The sequence below is a fragment of the Candoia aspera genome, chromosome 2 (genome assembly GCF_035149785.1).
Source record: "Candoia aspera isolate rCanAsp1 chromosome 2, rCanAsp1.hap2, whole genome shotgun sequence".
NCBI lineage: Eukaryota > Metazoa > Chordata > Lepidosauria > Squamata > Boidae > Candoia > Candoia aspera.
The window spans coordinates 150,409,531-150,432,304 of record NC_086154.1 but is presented as its reverse complement, the minus strand read 5'-3'; the positions used below and the strand labels follow the sequence as shown (position 1 = coordinate 150,432,304).

At 42.2% G+C, this 22,774-nt stretch overlaps 1 protein-coding gene across 4 annotated transcripts in view; it reads right to left on the bottom strand.

The window, feature by feature from the left end:
* Nucleotides 1-18,708, bottom strand: part of LOC134490888 (5'-nucleotidase domain-containing protein 2-like) — a 30,372-nt gene extending 11,664 nt beyond the window's left edge. For 3 of the 4 annotated variants that reach the window (XR_010067255.1, XR_010067256.1, XM_063294247.1), the window contains exons 1-13: nt 18,384-18,704; nt 12,637-12,821; nt 10,270-10,344; nt 9,597-9,652; nt 8,913-9,006; nt 7,442-7,570; nt 5,478-5,538; nt 5,023-5,125; nt 3,824-3,925; nt 2,101-2,182; nt 1,122-1,208; nt 818-958; nt 442-506 (exon numbers count right to left, since the gene is read on the bottom strand). Coding sequence is in view for 2 of the 4 variants with exons in the window: in XM_063294247.1 (XP_063150317.1) it covers nt 442-506; nt 818-958; nt 1,122-1,208; nt 2,101-2,182; nt 3,824-3,925; nt 5,023-5,125; nt 5,478-5,538; nt 7,442-7,570; nt 8,913-9,006; nt 9,597-9,652; nt 10,270-10,344; nt 12,637-12,821; nt 18,384-18,666 (1,463 nt within the window). In the remaining 2 variants the exon portion in view is untranslated. Of the gene's footprint in view, nt 1-441; nt 507-817; nt 959-1,121; nt 1,209-2,100; nt 2,183-3,823; nt 3,926-5,022; nt 5,126-5,477; nt 5,539-7,441; nt 7,571-8,912; nt 9,007-9,596; nt 9,653-10,269; nt 10,345-12,636; nt 12,822-18,383 lie in introns of all 4 variants that reach the window. The other variant, XM_063294246.1, reaches the window with a different exon arrangement.
* Between the last annotated feature and the right edge of the window lie 4,066 nt (nt 18,709-22,774).

Sequence of the window (22,774 nt, the reverse complement as noted above, 5' to 3'; positions counted from 1 at the left end):
AAGCTGAATTGAAGCTAAATAACTTTTTTTTAACTGGGTTATCAAAAACATCAGTGGGGCTCAAATTCAACCAACTATAACAAAGCTGAAGTGGGAAATTATTATTCCAGGAGAGGTGAAGAGACCAAAAAGCAGGGATAAATTGTCAATCTAAGGAGGAGCTGGAATTCAAGAGAAAAAGGAGAGGCAAAACCACTGATGAAGGTTCCAATTAACTCTGCAGAGTTTAGTGGCCTGAGTACTCATACCTTATTGCTGAAAAAGGCAACAGAGTATGGGGACACAATTTCACTTCATAAGAAATAACTTAAAACCTCTATGTTCAGTAGGATGGAGGCAATTCCTATTTGTTATGGCCATGCAGGTAAGCAGCTAATTTTGTAGGTCTGAACTAGTATACTGAAGCCCCTGAAAAAGAAGGGAAAAGAAATAAAATGCTACCTGAGTTCCTGGCGCTCCTTCATCCAGTCCTGCAGCACCTGCTGGGATTCAGGATCCTTGAACATCTTTTCAGGAACAAAAAGCAAGGAGTTAGACATCCTTGTTTTTCCTGTTCCATCACCTCTCAAAAATCACTAAACTAGCTTCTTCAACCAATTTCACCTTCCTCTGGCAGACTGATGCTCATTAGCTCCCTCAGATCCCATTTATCCTGAGTTAATTGGCTTGAGAGCAACCTACTGAGATGCTGTTTTGAGTACTCCCTGCCCTATAATTCTCACGGAGTACCTCTCCTCTGCACCGGTTCCATCAAGAATTTAGTATCGTCCACCACTCCATTCCTAAAAAGCGAGCAGCTTCCTGACTTCTACCCTACCTGCATTCGCTCCAGCAATCCGGTCAAGGCTTGTAGCCAAGTGAGTGCTTGGGAGTACTGCTCTGTGTTCACCATTTTTGTCTCGGTTTCTAGCTCGGGAACTATGGCCCCTGTCCGCCAGCCATGCCGCAGCATCAAGTCCTGGGGGAGAGAGACATAATGGAAAAGGTTTATAGGAGCATGAGAGACCCTACCCACTGAACTCAGCCTACTCTTCTCCCAGAGCTGGGAGGAGAATCTAAAAGACCCAACTTCCATCCAATCCTCCCTTCGTGACCCAGAGGACTATGCCCAAAGCTCTCACCGCCAGGTCGCTGTAGAGATGGTCCCCAAAATAGAGCACTTTAGATCCACGCCAGCCTGTGAGTCGGAGGAAGTCAAAGAGGTTGCCCTAAGAAATGTTGTATTAGAATGATTAAAAGAATTCCATGGATACAGGACCAACATCCCTAGACAATATTTTACATCACAGAGAAAAAAAGGAAAGTTCCCCTTTATATCATGTGGGTACAGAACAGCTAGTCCCACACTGCCTCCAGGACTTGGGAGACCTCTGAGCAAATTACACTGTAAGGCTCAATCCCCTTTTTGCTGCTACTCTCTCATGTGATTGTCCCACATTGGGCCAAGTCTCCACCATCAAACTTAAATAATCAGACCCAAGCAAGAGCTGGCAGCTGTTTTTCCTCTCTTATTTCTGTCACCCCCACCCTCTGACCCAGAAAGGGATGGTAGGTGAACTGGGTGTGTGAAAAGAGGAACATCAGTAGCAGCAGCAAGAGGTCCAAGAGTTCAGGGAGCTGGCACCTTTCTTGCAAGTAGGCCTCACAGATGCCCAGTACTGCCACACCTGAAACATGTTCTCAGACCCTTTCCCTCATCTCTCCAGCCATAGGACAATTCTCAAGGGAGGAGGAGGAGGAGGCGGGCCATATCCATATTCACAGGTGATTCTGCTTGGGTTAACTGGGTATTATGCACTTTGAGTACAGCAACTAGAGAGAAGATTCCTCCTTCCTCCCATCAGATCCCTGACTTCCTTTCCCTCCAAAGCCCTCTGAGGAAGCTCCAACGTGCTGAGAAGGTTGTAGGTGGATAATTAGTAATATGTTCCACCTTGCAGAGCAGATCCTTTAGCAGAAGACACCACCAAGCACCAGCAACAATCTTCATTTTTTTACGCTGATCAAGTTAACCACACTCAAGGATTAAAATGATGTTGCATGTAAGTATTAACTTGCCTCCTCAGAAACACAGACCACCCTAACGTCAATGTTCCTTACCTGTTTATACACTTGTCCTTTCTCCAGTTTATTTATTTTGTCCCACTGCAGATCTCCATTGCTATCCAGTCGCCGGAAAGGTCTGGAAGGAAAAGTAAGCATCAAGTAGAGAGGCTGCAGGAAGACCTTTTGCTTTCCAGTGTATAAGGGAAGGGCAGCACAGGAGCTGGAGTCCCAACATCTGACCCCCAAATCCACAGAATCATTTTTCTCATGGCCTTGCCCACCCTCATGCACATAGGCACATACTCTCTATGGGAAACCCACATTTAACATTGCTGCATGTGACAACCTATGTATGCATTTTCTGCAATTTCTGGTGGGACTCAAAAGGTCCCAAGGGCTAAAGAAAGTTAGGAATCTTGATTTTATAACTGATTTGTTCAGCAGCCTCCCCCAATCAGGTGCCCTCCAGGAATGCTGAAGAGCAACTATATAATCCTTTGACATATCTAGAGGGCCCTGGTTTGAAAAGACAGTGTACAGCATTTAAAGTAAGTCTTGCCCAGGGAATTAAGAAATCCCTGTGTAAAGGCCTGCGATTTAAAATTTACATCAGCAAGACATAAAGGAGGAAAGGAAATCAGGAAATGAAATTAGGACGTGCAGAATTCAAGTATGATTCATCACACTCTGCCTCATACGGTAGGCAATTGTTAGTTCAATTTTTCTATCTCTAATCATTCATAGAAAAATGAAGCAGATGATGATTTAAGTTAAAGAGAGGAAGACAACAGAAAATCTGAAAAGGAAAGAGAGACAAAGGAAGTGCTGGAATACATCAGAATTTCAAATGTATGCTGGAGAAAAGAAAAAAAATTTAAAAAACCTCAACGAGCAGCAAACGAAAAGCCATAATTAAAGGGTTCTGCCAATAGTCGGAGGCAGCACATTTCAGCTCCCGTAGTCTTTAAGGAGAAACTCTTTCATTTTTGACCTAGGTAATTTTCCTCCCATTGTGCCTTCAGGTCTCAGCTCTATCCACTCAGGGCACTCTCCCAAAGCCACATATTATCAGTACAGAACATCTGCTGATTTGTCTGCTCTCAGCAAAAACTGAGCAACAATGGCATGGCTTGAGGGACAGACTACCATTTTTTGCAATTCTGCAGCTACAGACTGTGCCTTTAAAAAAAACTGTGGGGAAGTTCTGAAAACTGCAGGGAACATGATGGTGAAACAGTAACTTTACTGGCAGAGGCAGGATTGAAACATCAGTCCCTTTTCTGCCTTTTAAAATGCATTTGGAGGCAATAGGTTTCTAGAATGTTTTTAAAAATCCTCATGCATCCTACATTTGAGCAGCACAATCTTCAGGGTCTAGAGCAGGGTTTCTCAACCAGGGTTCCCTGGGATATCAGGGTTTATTTAAAAAAATATTTCGAATTCAGGCAACTTCACATTAAAGAGGTTAAGTTTCATTCTTTATTTGTAGTTTAAGAACACTGTTAATGCATATATTCAGGCTTACACATGAAATGCATATAATAATTTCGTAACTTCTGGCCTATATTTGAACCTGAATGTGCAGGGGTTCCCTGAGGCCTGAAAAAAATACTGCAAAACAAGGGGCCAAACATGGCCCACAGATTGCTCACTTGGGTATAATCCATCAGAGTGTATGTGCAACTGTGTGCAAATCCCATTAACCAGAAGCGTGCCATATGCCCTCAGGACGTGCATTAGCTCACCCCCATATAGCAGCCCAACATCCAACACTCACTTGACACAGTCATTGAAGAAATGAGGCTTGTCTGCCTGCACTATGACAACATCAAAGAAGTCCCGCCAATCCTTACCCACCATGTATCGCATCCCTTTATCACTAGGGGAAACAGAAGGAGAAAGGAAGAGAATGAGGAGGGCGGTAGTGGTATCAAAAGCACAAAGTAGGGAGCAACTGTGAAACGAGAATCTCGTACCTCCAGGCCAGGGTTTCTCAACCTTGGCAACTTTAAGCTGTGTGGACTTCAACTCCCAGAATTCTCCAGCGAGCATGCTGGCTGGGGGATTCTGGGAGTTGAAGTCCACACAGCTTAAAGTTGCCGAGGTTGAGAAACACTGATCTAGGCTCACCAGACAGGAGTTGACAATAAGATGCCTGAGGGTGTCGTGCTATTGGTGACACCCCAAAATGTTGCCCATCCAGTCCCCAAATTAAAACAGATATAGACGTTGTGCATTTTCAATTTCTCATACTGTATGAGATAACATGAGAACTTGTGGAAGAAGTTGAAGGCAACCTCATGAGATCTGGCAATCCCCTGAGCCTGCAGCTATTTTTTATTGTTACTTTTAATTATTGTTTGGTGTCTGCACCATTCTGATAATACTTCCCACCTGAAAAAGTCATCAACCACTGTTCAGTGGGCTATTGCAGCCAAGGATGAGGCAGGGAAAGGCCTCAATCTCAGAAGAATGAATGAAATGCTAGTGGCTGAACCCACTGCTTTCCCACATAATTGAGAGCAAAATTTATCTGGGGACTTCATTCTCCCATCCCACACGCTGAGACTGTCCAATGAGGAGCTGCAGATCAGCTATGAGAGTGAAAAGTGAGGGATGGGATATTTTAATGGGAATCTGAAGGCATGATATGTTCAGGATAATGATCAATTCATTAATTAATTAGCCTTATATAATTCCTCCCATGTTGGCGTTGTGGGGGAAAAAACAGGGGTGCTAGATATGCCACCTTGAGCTCTTGAATGAAAGGCAGAATGTAAACCTAACAATTAGATAAGCAAACAAAGAAACTCGCATCCAGACGAAGAAAAGTTGGAATCCCACCCAGCTCAACAGCATCCTTAAACTAATGCTAAATGACTGAAAGGAATGTGAAGTCTGTTGCAATTTAAGAAAAACAAAAATGGTCCCCAATGGCCCAGAAGTATCGTAGAGCCTGGGCGCGCTCAAACTCACACAAAGCTGAAGGGGCTGTTGGTAATGAGGAAGAGTTTCTTGCCACTTTTGGCCAGGCGGTGCAGCACAGCGTAGGTCTCATCCCCGTGAAGGATGTATTGCTCTGGAAGAAGGAAGATGGACAGGTGCCTTTAAGAATGTCCCTAATTATGCCATGAGAGCCAATCTGATGCGGTGGTTAAGGCATCAGGCTAGAAATGGGGAGTCCCACCTTAGGCACAAAGCCAGCTGGGTGACCTTGGGCCAATCACTCACTCTCAACCCTAGGAAGGAGGCAAGGGCAAAGCACTTCCAAAATCTTGCCAATAAAACTACCGGGACTTGTCCAGGCAGTCTCCAAGAATTGGACGCGATTGAACAGATTAAAAAAAAAATTATGCCATAATGGCAGAACTTGGTGAGCTCTTCACCAGCAGGGACTTTCCTGGCTCTTCCTACAGCAGATGGATACTCACCCAGATCCTGCATAATCCACTTGTACATAAAACCTTTAATGTGAACATCTCGGATGGCATCCTGTGGAGGAGATGGAAAAAGAAAAGAAATGAATTCTGGGAATGAATTTTAACATGGAAGGCACTGATATTTCTTCCTCTGGGCTACATGTCAAATGCAGACTGAGGTAGGGAGACCACACCAATAGTATGCCTTCTCTCTCTCCTCTGCTTTTCATTTCTCTGTTATGCTCTGAAGAATAAACCAGAAAACAATATTCAAAGTTTGTGATGTGATCTCCTCTTTAAAAATAACTTTTAATAGTGGTGTGTGTGTTGGTGTGGATGTGGTGTGGATAACCAGTAGATAACTGTGGTATGGAGGAGTGAATGTAACTCTTTCCCCTAACTCTGCTTTCTGGATAATGATCACATATGCCCTCTTTTATTTCTTTGCTCCCAGCATTTCTGCGCAGGTTCCATCACCAAAAAAAGCAACTGGGCAGTTCATAAATAACTATTAAATCCACAAAGTAAAAAATTAAAATAGATATAACATTTAAAGCAGTTAAAACAACATCAGAATAAAACAATAGTACCAAAACACACAGACACATATAAAATCTTAAAAAGAACTGAAAACAAAAGACTTGGGAAAAGAAAGCCTTCATCTGTCCTTGTGGAACCAAACATTAAGCAACTTGTATTTGTATGTTTTCCACATAACAGCCTGTGGGACAACTTAGAAGGATCACTGGATTTGAGAAACCCCAAAGCTGTTTCTAATCATTTTAAAATATGCGGGAAAAATGGCATTTTAGAGTCTAGCCAAATTTGTTTTTTCACATTTGCCATGTAATGATAAAATAAAAAGGATTTTATTTTAGTCTTGAAGGTGCAACAAAATCCTTTATTTGTTGCAAAAAGAAACAGCTGCCTCTCTAGAAATGTCTAAAATACAGAAGATCTTATCTGGTCTGGTTGTCTCCATTTCGTCTCCCACCCTGCTCATTATTGTTTATTTCTTCCTCAGTTCCTTTCAAAGTTTATGACGTTTATTTTCAGGCTGGTCTGCAGGGGGAGAATAAGCCACAGCGGTGTTACCAAAATATACGTAGAACAGGGCACTCGCTCCTGTTAGCCCTGTTCTCTCTCCCTCCTTCAACTGTTCAAGAACTGCATGTAACCTGATCTTGTTTTCATCTCTCTCTCTCTCTCACATGGACGTGGACACGCACGTAGGTTAAATGATAACCTGTCAATGCTAAGTAAACTTCAGAATGTGCCGTTTGCATTTCTCCGGCAGTAGACTAGGGTCCTGCAGGTGGGATAGAGTTGAGGAACAGAGAACGTAGGAGCAGAAAAGCATGGAGCAACAGTATTCGTGAGAATGCCAATTCTGACCTCTTGCCCCAGGTCAGGGACATGGGCAGGCTCCAGAGAGGCTGAGAGCCAGAACAGATGGTTTTTCCAGTCTCTAACTTAAAAAAAAAAACAACAGCATGCTGAAAACGAGCTGAGGGGCCCTCTGCACGAGTGCCTTGGAGTAGATGGGTTTGCAGATAAACCTTCCTGGCAGCTTTGCAGGCAGCACGTCCCAAGTCCTCCTCCAGCTCAGGACAGCCTGTTCCCCTCTGGTGAGATACGTCACAACCTCCCACAATAAAGCTCTATTTAAAAACAGACTCAGGCACCAACACAGCTCACGCAGGCCTTTAGACCCTCAGGCCCCAAAATCTTTTCCTTTTGTCTGCAGGACAAATTGCACAGCACAACACGCCCTACAAAAAATCCCTCAAACGTAACCACCAGAATCCCACCACTGGCTCCTTCTTTTCCCAGAATTGGGAAGAAACCAAACCACTGCCAGCCCACAGCACTTCCTCCTCCCACTAACTTTCAACACAGAAGTTCTCCTAGACCGAGACAAAGCCCGGAACAAGAGTCAAAACAGAGAGGCTTGCCAAGGGGAATAAAACACACACCGTAACGTCTTTGTAGAGATGGATGGGGTCATAATCAATATCATTGCTGATGAAAAAGTCATTGGCTACAGCCAGGAGTGTCATTTCTGGTAGGGAGAAGATGTCCATGAATTGCTTAATGGCCGGGCCCTGGAAGGAAGAGAGAGAGGAGGAGAGGGGTACCAGCTATTAGACCATTAGGCCTTTCCCTTTTAAAACAAGAAGACATGACCAGAACTCCTTCTGGTCTTCATTCACTTAGGGCAGGCCCTGCAGGATTTCTGTAGAAATTAAGGTTTACCCAGTTCAACCCTCTAGCTTTCCAGCAGAAACACATATACACCATTAACCTTCAAAAAGCAGAATTAAGGAAGTCCATTGAGGTAGTTCCAAAATAATCTAGAATTGGGACAAAGGTCCCTTAGGATGGAAAGTGCAGGTAGATTAGATTAGATATAGGCCATTAGAAAGGAAAGCAAGTATCAACACTAAAATTGGAGCGATACTACCAAACTTCAGCAGCAAAAATGTATAGAATGTTGGGGATGGGAACTCAGAGCCAAGTCAATCCTTTGATGGCTCAACCCACTCAAAGCTCTACAAGTGTGTAGCCTAATTACAGTAATAGAAGTTTGAAGAATAAATAAATAAATGAATAATAACATCAGCTCAACCTTACTACAGAATGCCAGACTGCCCTAAATCCTGCTCTCTTGCAAAGCACTGTAAGAAAGCACAACTCTCCTCTAATATGTGGTAGAGAAACCACACAAGTCTGAAGGTCTGTCCCAAGGAGGTGGTCCCACTACACTATCCAAATTCTCGTAACGGAATTGTTAATAAAATGAAATTCTTACAACTTGGAGGATTCTGTGGAATGCGCAAAATGTTCTCTGTATGAACCTTTTTAGGCACAGAATAGCTGCTCTGTGCCTGAACCAAATCATACGTGTTTGGGACGTTTCAGTCCTTTCAGAGAATGAAATGTGGCTGGTTTGTTCTAGACATGAACTGAAACATGACTGTTTCAAGCCAAAGTGGTTTGGGGGAGAGCAGGGAAAGAGCAAACGACATCAATAGCAGTGGCTGAGGGCAAACAGGTGAGAGGAAGAAGAACAGGAAGGCACTGGAAAATCAGAGGTAAGTGTGCTGGTGAGATCTGCTCTGCTGGGAGTTGCTAATGGGAAAAAGGAAAAGAAGAGCTGATGCACAACAGCTTTAACCTACTTGCCCCATCTTACATTCAAAACCTGGAGCAATCAACAGATTGTAGATTTGGCTCTATCTAACTGTAAGTGACCCAAACTTCCAGAACATGACAAAGTTTGCTCTGGGTTCAAAAGGAAACATTTTTTCCATCTCATGCGCACCCCTAATATGTGGGTAAGTAGAGGCAATCATTCCAGCCCAGCTCTCAACCAACCACTCAGCTCCTCTGGGAATGGAGACTCAGCACGAGAATAACCCCCTTAGACAGCTCTAGAGACTCTACCTTTCCATAGAAGCCACTAGCCTGGTGCAGGGGAATGTGATGGGTACCATCATACATCTCCAGCACTTCATCATCTGGAACGGGTTTCAACCCCCTGCACAAGATTTAAAAAAGAGGACAACGTTTCTCTGAGTCACAAGGATAGAATATTTTTAGCAGTGGGATCATAGCAGCATCTTGTTTATGTGTTCTAGTAACGTATTGGAGTAGGCATCAAACTTTCACAACTCAGCATAACTCTTGGGTCACCCAGAATGATGTGTCAGATATAGGAGGTCAAGATATAAACTTTCATAGGCATAATAAAATAAAATAAAATAAAATAAAATAAAATAAAATGCATTCCAATGCAGACATACAACCGTTTAGTACAACCCTGCCCCAATATGTTGTCATCAGGCAAATCAGTTTGAAAATTAGAAGCTAGAACATTATATGAATGTTTCCTTCCCCACTTCACGCAGAACAAGAAATTCTCCTTTCCCTTGCCTTGTTGAACTAAATGGTTGGGATTAAGTATGTATTACCGCTAAACGCTATCAGTGTCAATCAGGGAAGGAAGGAAGGAACACAACATTTCCCAAGGCCAGTTCTGAATTTGCAAACCATGAGTTGCCAGAAGCTATGGGAGTATCTAAACATGATCAACACAGCCATCTGGAGACCAACATGGTGAATACTTACCGATACACAGTACCCAGTTGAATATAGTGAAATGCATCTATCTTCATGAGCAAGCCCTACAGGGAACAGGGGAAAAGTGGAGTTAGCACCCGCTTAGAAACCTTAGGACCCTTAACCCTTGCAAATAAGTTCATAAATGTTTTCAGGTGACTAGCCCACATACAATGATATTGTCCACTTGGGTCTACAAAGGCAGCCACAAAGAAAAAAAAGAAACATTGCTTTTCTGTACTAGGCTTACAAGGGACCCTCAACAGAAGACTCTTATATGCCGTAATTATCCAAATAAGTAAGTGCTGGATAACAAAAGGCAGCAGCAGTCATATGACCTAGGCTGCAATCCTACGGCATTAGGGTTGATTACTTTGAATACTCTTAAATTTGTACAGAGAGCCCCCAAAGTACTATGGAATTCTAGAATGTAAAGGTCCCCTGACCACCTCATCCCAAGAAATAAATCTGCACCAGACGTGGAGCCTTCATAATTTATTCCCTCCCACTGGTTCCCATAGTGACTTCCCACCCCTCCATCTCCAACACGCTGCCATTTTTATCCTCAAACTAAAGGTTTCCGGGGAGTTCATAGAAAAAGCAAGCAGCCACACACAGCCCTCTGACCTTCTAGACCAATTTGCTAACCGCCCAGAACCACAAATTACAAACACTCTCTCACCTTTGCAATGTCGTAATGTAAGCCCCGGATAGCAAAGTTAGGCCGGTATTCATATTTCAGGATGCCCTTTGGATACTGATGTGATAAAACAAACACAAGTAGGTTACCATGCACAATCTTTTTGAAGAATTTAAGTTACCTTTTTTTCTTGAATAATCAACACAGCAAACGGCTTGGAACTACTGAATGCAGTTTTGTCAGATATGTAATAGCTGGCTTCCCAAAGCAAACCATAAACAGAGTGATAGGGAAATTCAGAATGTGCATTAAGAATCAAGCAAGGTAAGAAAGAGGCAGCTATTCTGGATCTCTTCTGGTGCTGTAAAGGACATGGATGAAGTATGTTTGAACCAGTTTGAGAGGGAAAATGCCTCTGAGCCTAGTTAAATTAAAACCCAAGCTGATTCAGCTTCCCTTTATCCAAACACTCCTTTTGACATAAACATCAGAATATTAGAACACTAACAACCAGTTTACATGTAAGCAAACAAATATCACCCACTCCTACCATGTCTATCTGGGTCCTAATGCATTCAAGCTACTCCCCATTCACATACTTTCTAACCTTATTTTTGTAGTGTAAGTAAAATGATACTGACTATCTACCAGTGTGAGCTCAATTTGAGAGCTGTCATCCAGCACCCTTGTATTCCTGGCAAGTTCTTGGTTCTACTTATAGGAGGAATTTGGTCATTTTCCTAGTACTGAAGATAGTTAGACATGCTTGGGTTTTACTAGGCAAAACGTTATTTTTGTTTTTACGAGAAAGTAACTCTTTGGAGCAATTCTTATTTTAAACTGGCTGGTAGTTCTTTTTTTTTTGTGGAAAATGTGGGATGAAAAACCATTACTACTCTTAACCAGCTGTGATCTCAGAAGTAATAAACTATAATATAATTAAAATATAATTTACCTACAATGGCTAAATGCACATACAACTACTGCATAACACTTGCTGTCTTTATTGTTTAGCCTTGATACCTCCACAGCCTTGGACATTCTAGAGGCACCGAGCACGCTGAAGAAGGATTTTCATGAGTTTACAATTTATTGCTATCATCGTTTACATAAATAAATTTGGACAATATGCAAGAACTGGAACTAAGAATTAGAAGTATTCTATATTGCCCAATTAGAGCCACTTTGGTGTGGTGGTTAAGGCATCAGGCTACAGACTGGGAGACCCTGAGTTCCAGTCCCACCTTAGGCACGAAGCCAGCTGGGGGACCTCGGGCCGGTCCCTCTCTCGCAGCCCAGGAAGAAGGCAATGGCAAACCACTTCTGAAATCTTGCCAAAAAAACTGCAGGGACTTGTCCAGGCAGTCACCAGGAGTCAATACTGATTCAAAGGTACCATAATAATAATTTTAAAAAACTCAATTAATGGTTTCAAGTTTTATGGAATGTCAGATATGTCTCATGTGATTTAAAAGCTCAGTTCAGGAAAAAAAGTTTTTTTTTCCAGGTTTATTGAACCCCTTCAAAAACATTTTAAAATATTGGTTGTCTTCCTTTTATGCTGGAAATGTAATAAATTTAAAGGAACTTTAGTGCCCATGTTATAGACGTGACCATTTCTATTCCTATTGGTTAGATATAATTAGTATGGTGGACTAGGTTCGCAGAAGGAAGTTAAGGGTCAAAGGGCTAATGTTTTGTTAAGCTATATCCCAATAATCTGGAACCTCCTAATCTATGAAGACTTTGCAGGTATCTTGCTTGAATTGTTGGAAAAAAGTAGTATGTACTCCTGTAGTTTGTGTACCAAACTACAAAAGTTGGCTTAATTAAAATTGTCAACTGTCAGCTTTTCAATTAGTTACAGTATATATGGAAAGACAAGCAAGATGATTCCATACCATCTAGGCTTTACTCACTGTTTAAAACTGAACAGTGGCAATGAAACTGAAAACTGTTGGGTAATTCTGCAACTTGATTAGCCTGATATTTTTATTCAAAATGGTTTCTTCCCTGTTTCCCTTTACATTCATTTATTTGTGTGGCATTATGTAATAGTCTTATTTTAGTTTCCTTTGTTTTTCTTTTTATTAGCACTTTTTATTCTAGTTAGTTTAATTCAGGTTTTCTTTAACATATTTTATTATTATATAGGACTTTTTGTAAAATATACAGTTTATTATACAATTACTATATCGTCTACATACATACTTGTTATTGTTATATTAAGAACACTGTATATAATGTTATTTTTTAGGAAATGCTTTTAAAACACAATTAAAAACTATTTTAAAAAGTTACTTCCCATTTATCCAGAGCGTCTAAGTCAAGGACATTCTAATCTAACCAGAATCTTAACTGCTTTAATATTTCAGTCAACTGAAAAAAAAAACCCAGGTCCAGGGGTACCTTATACTGTTCCACTAGGATGTCCCTAGCAGTGTTGTAGATGCGGGAATGGAGAGCAGGTGAGTACAATGCCAGGGTGTAGTCATAATCAAAGCCGTAGACACCGATGGTACTCAGTGAAATCTCATTGTTGGCATAGATGGTTGAAGGGTTCAGAAGGTTGCAGACACCAGGTGGGAGCAAATCTAGATCAAGAAACAGAAGCATGGAGGACAAGCTATGATAGCACCTGGTTGCTACAAGCCACTTTGGTTAAGGCTCTCTAGAGAGTAAAGAAGATGACCTTGACTGAGGTCATCTCCAATGCCAAAGTGACAAGGGGTAAAACATTTTTTAAGTCCACAACAGCCAGATAACATTTGGCAGTGATTCAGACAGGCTCCTCCCCAACTCACTGAACTATAAGAGGGAGGAGGGGGAGGGGGGAAAGCTGCAGCAGGAGATCACAAAGCCCAGTGCCACAGAAACAGGCAAAGGCCACCTCTGGGTCCCTGGCTTATGTGAAAGGACTTTGCCATCACAAAATCATCTGGTCGGTCTAGGCAGAATCCTTTCCAATGTTGGGGCAAACATGGCAGCAGCGGCAAGGAAAACAAGTTCTACATTGCCATTTCTCTTTTGTTCTGGTAATTTCTTTTTTTATATATAATAATTTTATTAAGAATTATAATTACAACAGTATAAACTGAATACAAACTGAAAAAAAAAACAAATAAAAAGTAGAGTTGCAGAAAAGAAATAGAAAAGAAAGAAAAAAATAAGAATATACAGTAGTAAAGAAAAAGAAAAGAAATATATAAAGAAGTGACTTTCCACCTTCATCACAACAAGTATAAACAATTTTAGTAACTTATCACCTTCTCTTAAAATACAACAAATGATCTCTTCTTCCCATATCCCATCTCTTATCTATAAACAAAACCTTAAAGCCTCATTTCAGTCCTGATGTCAGCAAAAAGTCCATTAAGAATTACCAGAGATAACAACATATCTATTTTAGCCTTGATCAAATAAACCAACTTTATATTCCTTCCTTTTACTTCTAACAATTTGATCTTTAGGCCCTTCAAATAATGTCATAGATCTTTATTTCTTATTTTTTCTTTGGTCCCTTCTCACAAAATTCTTCAGAACTTTAACAATCCAATATAGGAAAATTATCTAGGTCACTCTCTTGGTTTGTTGTTTATATATCCCTTTTAATTATTAAGACATCAGCCAGTTTCTTTTGTATGTCCAGTGTAACATCTTTTTCCATGTCATTCTTGTAGCCTTTTATTTTTAAATCCACTTTCAGAGTCTTAGCCTTGTCCAATATGATATCCTAAAATAGCACCAGTGCACTCCCCTTGTAAATAAGGATAATTACTAATAAAATTATTAATAATTATCCATGTTCCACTGAGTTTCCAACAACAAAAAGTTCTTTGCAAACAAGAATTCTGTTTCTTTTGGAATTAAGGAAGAGATTAAAAATAGACATGCTAATACATGAATATGTGGCCTAACAGGTTTAGATGGTTATGTACAGAATTGGTCACATAATTTAAAAAAAGCTGGGAAAGTTTTTAAAAAGTTGATGGTCAAAGCTAAAAGAGACTGATCCTTTTAAATTTTGGTGGGAGGAGAGAACAACCAAGGGATAAAGAGCAGAAATGTATAAAACTGCAAAATGAAAAGGTGAAAATAAAGGGGTTGTTTTATTTTAATAAAACACCAACCATGCAACAAAATTGATTGGCAACAAAGAAAACATTTCTTTACACAATATGGAATTAATTTCTGTTGGGAGAAGTCTACTACCAACTTTCTGTGACAATAGCCAAAATGCAAAGTTTGTTGCTTTATTTATTTAAGAATTCACATACAGGCTCATCACTACTGGGATATCAGATAACTGGGGCAGGGACAGCTTGAAGGAAAAATGGGTACTTGCTCAAATTATTTTATTCTCTGCTAGCTTTCAGGCATAGTATATTAAAGTCCTGTAGAGCATGAATTAAACTTTTCTTTCCCTAATACTGGACTTTGTCCCCTTACTTCCTCTAAACTTCTATTTTTCCTTCCTGGAACATTTTTATTTACTTATTTATCAAACTTTATCACTGCCTATCTCCCCCTCAAGGAGGGACACTGGCATTCCCATCCCCTCACCTTCAGAGCTTGCTTGAAAGCTCTTCCTACAAGCTGGGTGGTCATTGCTGGAATCAGAACCCAATTTTAATCTAATTTATCAAGGGAATCCTTATACTTTTCAACGACAAGCTACCTAAACATCAGTGACATCTAACTCAGCATAAATGTTGATGCTTTAGCTGTCTTGTAATGATGCAACTGGAGATCTGAACTGGTTGGCTTTTCACGTGCCAGCAGACCCATTAATAACAGAAGCCGCCCGTTGCCACTTGATGAGTCAGCTAATTTCGGAGTCCGGGAAACTTTTCCTTATCCTCCCCCCTTTGCCCCTGAAATAGATTTTGCTGGAAATAAGTCTCCTCGGTAAAAAACAAACAAACCCAACAACCCCTAGGATGACTAAGATCTTTTTCCCAGCAAATCACAGTAGAAATTCCTGGGCCAGACAGTCGGGCAGTGACAATGCAATACTGTAGAGGGTGTTGATGCCACAGCATATTGGGAAAGTACTGGAAATACGCAGGAAGGAAGCAGAAACTGTATACATGTGTGATGCTGAGGGCAGCAGGAGGAGGAGAAAAGAAGAGCGGGAGAGACGTGGCATGCTTGTTAGCATCCAGAAAGAAAAAAGTCAGCAAAAAAGGAAGATAGCTGGATTATTTTGGATTTCCAAATAAATATTTCCATCCTGGCACATGCAGACAAAACCAACCAACTTCCTTTTACTCTAAATTAATTTGAGAAAAATCACTGCTGCTACATGAACCCAGCATTACTATGATTCCCTCACTGCATGGGTATATCAGAAAGGAACTGAGAAGTGCCAAGCCTCGTAGATAACGCTTATGGCTTAGGAACATAAGATGCTGCCTTACAATCAATCATACAACATCTCTCAATATTGTCAACACCAGCTTTAGGTTGTGCTGGCTGGGTATGATGGGAGCTCTCACCCAACTCCTTTGGAGTGCACAAGTGTATTCTTTTCCCTTTCATTTGTTGCATTAACTGGTGAACACCCTCACAGAGCAGGGGGCTGACCTACAGCAAGTGTAGACCAGGATCACACATTTCTCAAACACCTTTTTAATTGTTATTGGTGTAGTGGTCAAGGCACTGGGCTAGAAACCGGGAGACCCTGAGTTCTAGTCCCGCCTTGGGAACAAAGCCAGCTGGGGGACCTTGGGCCAATCCCTCTCCCCCAGCTCTAGGAAGCAAACAAGGGCAAAGCACTTCTGAAAAACCCTGCCAAGAAAACTGCAGAGACGTGTCCAGGCAGTCTCCAAGAACCGGACACGTTTGAACGGATTAAAAAACGGATTATCCTAGGCCCTTTGTGCCACTGCAATGTGGCAGTTGCCCAAAATATATTAGTGTTGTTTCTCACCACTTTCAGGCAGGAAACACAGAAATAAGTAGTGTATGCTTTAAAATAGGCATACATACCATTTTGTCCCCCTCAAAAAGCAGAAAAACATACTTCTCTAAAATAGATAAGAATGGAACAGATTGCCCCTGTGTCTACCAGCTGAACCTTTGCACCTCCCAAAGGGTTAAGTGCAGTCCCCAACACCCCCCCACCCAAATTTGACCACCTCTGTTGTGGATAGAATGGACTCTTAAAGCACTTGGAGCAGCTTTCCCAAACCTGGTGCTACCCAGATGTGCTTGGACCATAACTCCCATGATCCCCAACCAGCATCTGAAGCTCCACTCTACCCTTTACAGTAAGGCTTCTCAACCAGGGTTGTGGAATCCTAGGGTTCTGCGAGAGGTCACTAAGGGTTCCCTGGGAGATCCAATTTATTTAAAAAATTATTTCAAATTCAGGCAACTTTACATTAAAGAGGTAAGTTTCGTTCTTTATTTTTAGTTTAAGAATACTGTTAATGCACATATACAGGCCTATGCATGAAATGCATATAATGATTTTGTAACTTCTGGCCTATACTTGAACCTGAATGTGCAGGGATTCCCCGAGGCCTGAAAAATATTTCAAGGGATCCTCCAGGGTCAAAAGGTTGAGAAAGGCTGCTTTACAGGAATTTGGATCTTCTTTGCTCTGGAGATTAGGGCTACTACACAGACTGAACATTTCAAACTTCTGGATAATAGCGAGCAGATGTTTAAAAGAGATGAAATAACACAGACATACATTCAAAAACCAGGTTTAGCAACTATCATCTTAGAAGAGACTTCTCTCCCACGCAAGTGGGAACTCCATTTCCAGGACTGTGTTTACAGGACAGTCAGACATCCAAGCTTTCAAAAAGCAAAGAAAATTTATTTGCATCCACCCTTCCAAATGGTTGGTGTTTGCTATGCAGACTTCAGTCCGTTGAAAGTTTTAACAGTGGTTAAAAAGAGTGCTAATCTCAGTGGAAAAATCCACAATTTCAGTTTCTGGGCTTTCTCTACTGCTAATCTGAAGCACCACTCACTACTTCAGTTTGCAGAAAAAATTACATGCACTTTGAGATGCTCCTTGGATGATACTGGAGTGAGGAATACTACTTTAAACCAGAACAAACATACCCCTGATGGGCTTTAGATGAGATAAGGGGAGCTTAACTGGGCGCAGCAAGAAAAAATTATGTTGGCCCTGGCTAGGTGCAGTAGAAAAGGCTGTTGCAGCCAGAGCAGAATCCCAAGGCATCTCAGAGAGTAAAGAGTTAATTCCTTAATATTAAGAGTCTTGCAACACCCTACCCGCTGGAGATTATTAGATGCATGAAATGTTATACACAGTCAGCAGAAAAATCTATGTAAGTAAGATTGTGGGAACTTATCACAGTAGGCTGACCTTCAAACCCCCTAGGATTCTCTGTTGTTACTCCTTCCCACTAAAGTCCTACCACCAGACACAAAGCAACACTGTACAAGCCTGGTACGGATCACTCCCTCCCGCCGCCAGCACGTCCTCGCAAACTAGGGGGAGGGGAGCGGGGACAACCCAGTCTGAGTGCCTGGGAAGGAACGAGACCCCGGAGCAGACCTCGCGCTCCAGAGACAGATGGTGGAGAAGAGGAAGCGACGCGAAGAATCAGATTCATTGCAACGTGTAAAGGAGAGAGCGAGGTTCTCATTTAAAGGGGCGACAAATTAGTCGGCATTAAATTCGCAAAAGCAGATTTCAGGAGGAGCGAGAGAAGAAAGCGGGAGGCGGTAGAAGAAGGAACGGGGCCAGAAAAGACCAAAAACACTTTCGACGTGCAAACTCGCGCGCGCCGAGCCAGGCATCCAGCCTCGCCTCCAGGAATATGAGAAGCGGAATGCGCGGAGCACGGAGGGACTCCGGATTGCTTTTCGGAGAGGAATCGTCCCTTTAAAAGCTTTAGGAGAGAAGAAACCTCGAAGTTAACTCCCCCAAATGGGAACCTACTGAGGAGGGGAGAAAGGCTGGGAGGCAAAGCGGGGGGGAGAAGGCAGGACAATGAAGCAGCCCGGCCGCGGGGAGACGGAAAGAGTGTCGAGGTAGGGAACCTTTCAGTGGGGGGACCTCCCTAGTTTCCTAGAGCAACTTCCGCAGGGGCTCTCCCTCAGAGACAATCCCTGCCGCCCGCTGGGGGTCAGGGGACAGCGGGAGAGGTCTCGCTCTATCCGCGACCCACCTTGCACCAGCCGCTTCATCTCGCCATAGCGCGCCCAGAGAAAGCTCTTACTGTCCGGCCCCGGAGCTGGAACGCTCGAAAAGGCTCGGGCGGCCGGATCTTCATCTGCCGCGGTACCTCCAGGGACCCGCCGTGTGTGAGGCTTCCTGCTGCCATAGGGTGGGCTCGGCTGGGGGGCTTGCGACGCTGCCGCGGGTACTTCAGCCCCGAAGCGAGAGCAGTAGGAAGCGGAGGGGGCCGCCAGGCGCACGAACGACCCAGCACGCACGGCGGCCCCAGCCATGCTGCCAGAGGCGTCTGGGAAGCCACCTTCTGCAGGAGAAGAAAAAGGCAGCAGCGGAGAGGCTGGGCAGGGGGAGGTTGCTCCGCCCCCGCGAGGGAAGGGCCTAGCTCGGTGCCCCCGGCCCGCTCGAACGTTGTCTCTGTTGTAGCCTGAGTTTGTCTTAGTTTCGTGGAATTCTGCCTTCCCTCGCTCCCACCCCCGGCTCAGCTACTTGAAAATAATTGCCAGAGATTCAGTGGAGGCTTTTCCCCCTGGAAAGGATATATGGGATTGCGATCTAAGGCGTCGGATCTTAAACACAGTAAAGGACAGTGGCGGAAGGTGAGGATGGTGGGGTAGCGACCGCGGGGCTTCCCCGTCATTTGGTTCTTCCTGCCTCGTCAGTTTTGCAAATCTGGAGGGTTCGCAGGGAGGGCACCCTGTCGCCGAATCTGAATCGTAAGCCGGTAACCAGCCATATTTTAGCCCAGGAATCCAGCCAGCCTGTGTGACCAGTTCATGGCTCACCCATAACATTGGATCGAGTAAATTATGGTTAACATAACGCAGCAGGAGGTCCTTTGTTCATTTTTCCTTCCGCAGATTGCTGAACTGTTGGGCAGTATCCTAAAGGTGGCTGAAAAAATGACCTTCAGAACCTACAGCCCCTTTGATTTTGTCAGAATTTCAGTCCCGTTGGTAGACTTAAATTGGGATCATATTATTTCAAACTAGGAGCTGAGAGAATTGTTGAAGTCGTTCTTCTACATTATGAAGGCTAAGACATGCTTTGTTGAGTAAGTTACAATGGCTGGGTTCACACAGCACAATAAGCCACAAACCATAGTATGGTTTAGTGCCGTGCCTTAACCTAGTCTGCATTATCTATCAGGATTTTGTGCCACAAGCCTCTGTATTTTATTTGTCTAAAAGATTATCCTCCCCTGACAGATCATGAAGGTAGTGAAATCAAATAGTGCCCTTCATGCTGACAGGACAAGCACATTCTAAATTTTCCTGGACCTGCATCTGAAGTCCTGTATCACTAATGCTCTTTAAAATTGTGGGAAAAAGATCTTTGGGGGCCTAAACATGTACTGTTTCCTCATAGTGTCACCTTCAATGCAGGTATCTGGAAGAAAGACAAGTGGTGGTAATAGTGTGCAACATCAGAGGTGAAATTGAAATGTTAACACAGCCAGACCTAAACTGGACATCAATAATCTTTACCTTATCCTTTCCTTGAATTATATCCACTCCATTTGATCATTACAGTATACAGATTTTGTAAGTTAGCACCAACATTTTACCCGTGTCTTTCTGAACCGTTTTAGAATAAATGTTGGGACAATTTCAGTCCAATCTCTAAACAAAACTTTTAGGTGTCATGAAAGGGCCTTACTTTTCACTCCCAATAAGAAGTGCTTGTGGAATTTCCCATTTCAAGTATCAGTTAACGTGGATATTCTGCACCTTGACTTAGAAGGGGCACCACCTCAGCCAGCAGTGTCTTCATTCAGTTCTATCTATTCTACATGCTCTTCCCTTCACGTGATATAAACATTGATAGGCAAGCACCACTTTTGCATCCCTGTGCACTTGAAAGCACTTTTGGAATCGAATTGGAAGCATCACACAGCTGTTATACAATCCTTCATTTGTGTCACATTGCCCCCCACATGTGCCTATTTATCTTCTCTGGCTTGCTTTTGTTAGTGTAAAGGATACAACATTGTCACTATCAATGACAGGCAGCTTCTTGCCATCAGCACATCTCCAACAATAGCCAGCCAAATATTGGCAAGAAAGTATGTATACTTACTCATTGGGCTATTAGTTTCCCTTTAAACTTTATGGAGGAAGAGAATAAAACCACTGTTGTCTATACCTCCCTTGTTTGTGTGTGGATAGCATCCTTTTACTGCTACTGTATCTTTAGCTTAGGAACAAATCATTTTAGTTGAAGTGGGCATACTCGGTAAGAGAATTCCATCTGGCGGGGTCCAGAAGGCGGGCCTTCTCTGAAGCAGTTCCCGCCCTCTGGAACATCCTACCCCCAGAGGTGAGGTTAGCCCCATTGCTCCTGGCCTTCCAGAGGAATCTGAAGACCTGGCTGCCACCTGGCTTGGGGCGGGGAGGGTAGTAGTCATGTTTGGGGATGGCTAGTGCCCTAGAGTGCTTGCCGTGCACAAGGACTGAGTTAGATCATCTGCCACTTGGATCTTATTTTTTGTATTTTTATATATTAATTATATTGTATATCTGTGGTTTTATTAATTCGTTGTAAACCGCCCAGAGTCCCTCTGGTGAGAGATGGGGTGGTGACAAATTTGATAAACACATATACATGCATTGTGCATAATTTCTTAACACAGATGGCCCCTGCTTTGTGTCAGTGCTATTTTTAAGGGAAAAATGATCAAGTCCAGGGTAGAGTTCAGTCACAGAACTTGTCCTGTAGTCCCATTAAGTGAAATAAAGGATTATCTCCTACCTCTCCTAACTTTGTGGTGTAGGTCTCACTCAAACCAGCTAGGACCCTATGGATAGTGTTAAACTCTCCACAGCTCATGGCCAACCACTATTTTATTAAGCCAGAGGTTTTAAAATTTTATGGTGTCATGACTCCCCAGAATAAAAATATGTACTGTCCCTTATGAATGGGTAAACTAGCTTGCCTAGGCAGAGCAGGAATATAGTCTGACAGGACTTGTTTGCTTCTGCATGGTGAAAAAACTTTGCAACCTCCCCTGCCCCAATTTGCTCACAAACCCCCAGGGTATCATGAACCAGTTTGAGAACTCCTGCATTAAACAATATGTGACACAAGGCTTTCTATCTCTCTGAATCAAGCATAACTTTTCCCTGCCTATTGACAATATCTTGTGAATTACCAGATACAGGGGATAATGAAAAGCTCTCTTCTTTAAAGCAGCTGAAACACGGAAGATAATGCAAATTATTCTTTAAATCTAAGTTTAAAAAATACGTATTTCTTATTACTGCATATTGAGAGATGTGGGCATACTATGCTACAGGGACTTTCTCTCCATTGGGAAACACAAAAGCAGCTTGATATTTTAACATAAGGGTTTTTTTTTTAATCCAAAGGCATAGTAAATTTTTTCTTATTTCTCAGCCCCTTTCCTTTTACAAAATTCCCATAGATATCATTCAGTTAAGAGGGAAGGAAAATTTCACACAATATTATTTAACAATAAAACCAATGTTTCTAATCAAGCATGTAGTCAAGAAGGGATCAGTCAAGGTCTCATCTTTAACGAAGTATACTGTACTGCCCAACTGATCAGTTTTCACCAGAAGGGGGCATCAGCCAATCATACAGTCTTCACAATACTGTTCTGTCTGGCAGTACTGTAATTAAACAAAGCCCCAAATATCTATCTCCCAGTGCCTGGCACAATCTCCTTGAAATATAGAAGGTGCTTTCAGAAAGACTTGCATCCAGGCCAAGCAGGGTGGAAGCAAATATATGCATCTTATTCCTAGCACAGAGAAAACAGCCTAAGAAACTAGAGCTACATTCCTTTCACAAGAGAATAATATTACTAAGGAATTTCCTGACATCCAGACATTACCAAAAAAAAAAAAAAAAAAAGTTTTATCTATTTCTGCCTCATTATGATCAGAAAAAAAAAAAAAAAAAGGAAATATTTCAGCAAATATAATCCCCCGCTCATTTTAGTGAGACTTTTCCCCTTTGAGTACATTATGCCAGTAAAAAAAAAAAAAAAGTGGGGAGAAAATATGTATCATGAAACTATCATAGATGGAAAGGTGTTTGTGGAACACAGCAAATTTATCAAGAATAGAATTAGCAACCTATGAGAAGACACAAAACTGTCAAAGATCATGTGATAGGATTCTGGACATAGCATCAGGCTATCTTGGGGCAGAATTACAGGAGCTGCAATGTAAAGTACTAGGAGGGCAACTGATAAAGGGCCAGCCTAGATATTTTTTGTTGGCATGTTAAAGCCCGTACGTACACGTACACACACACACACACACACCCTTTAGAATTACTAAATGTTTTGATATTCCTTGTGTTATGCAGTGTTTTAAACTATAGATTTATTTCCTGGATTGTAGTTAAAGAGTCTAGAAG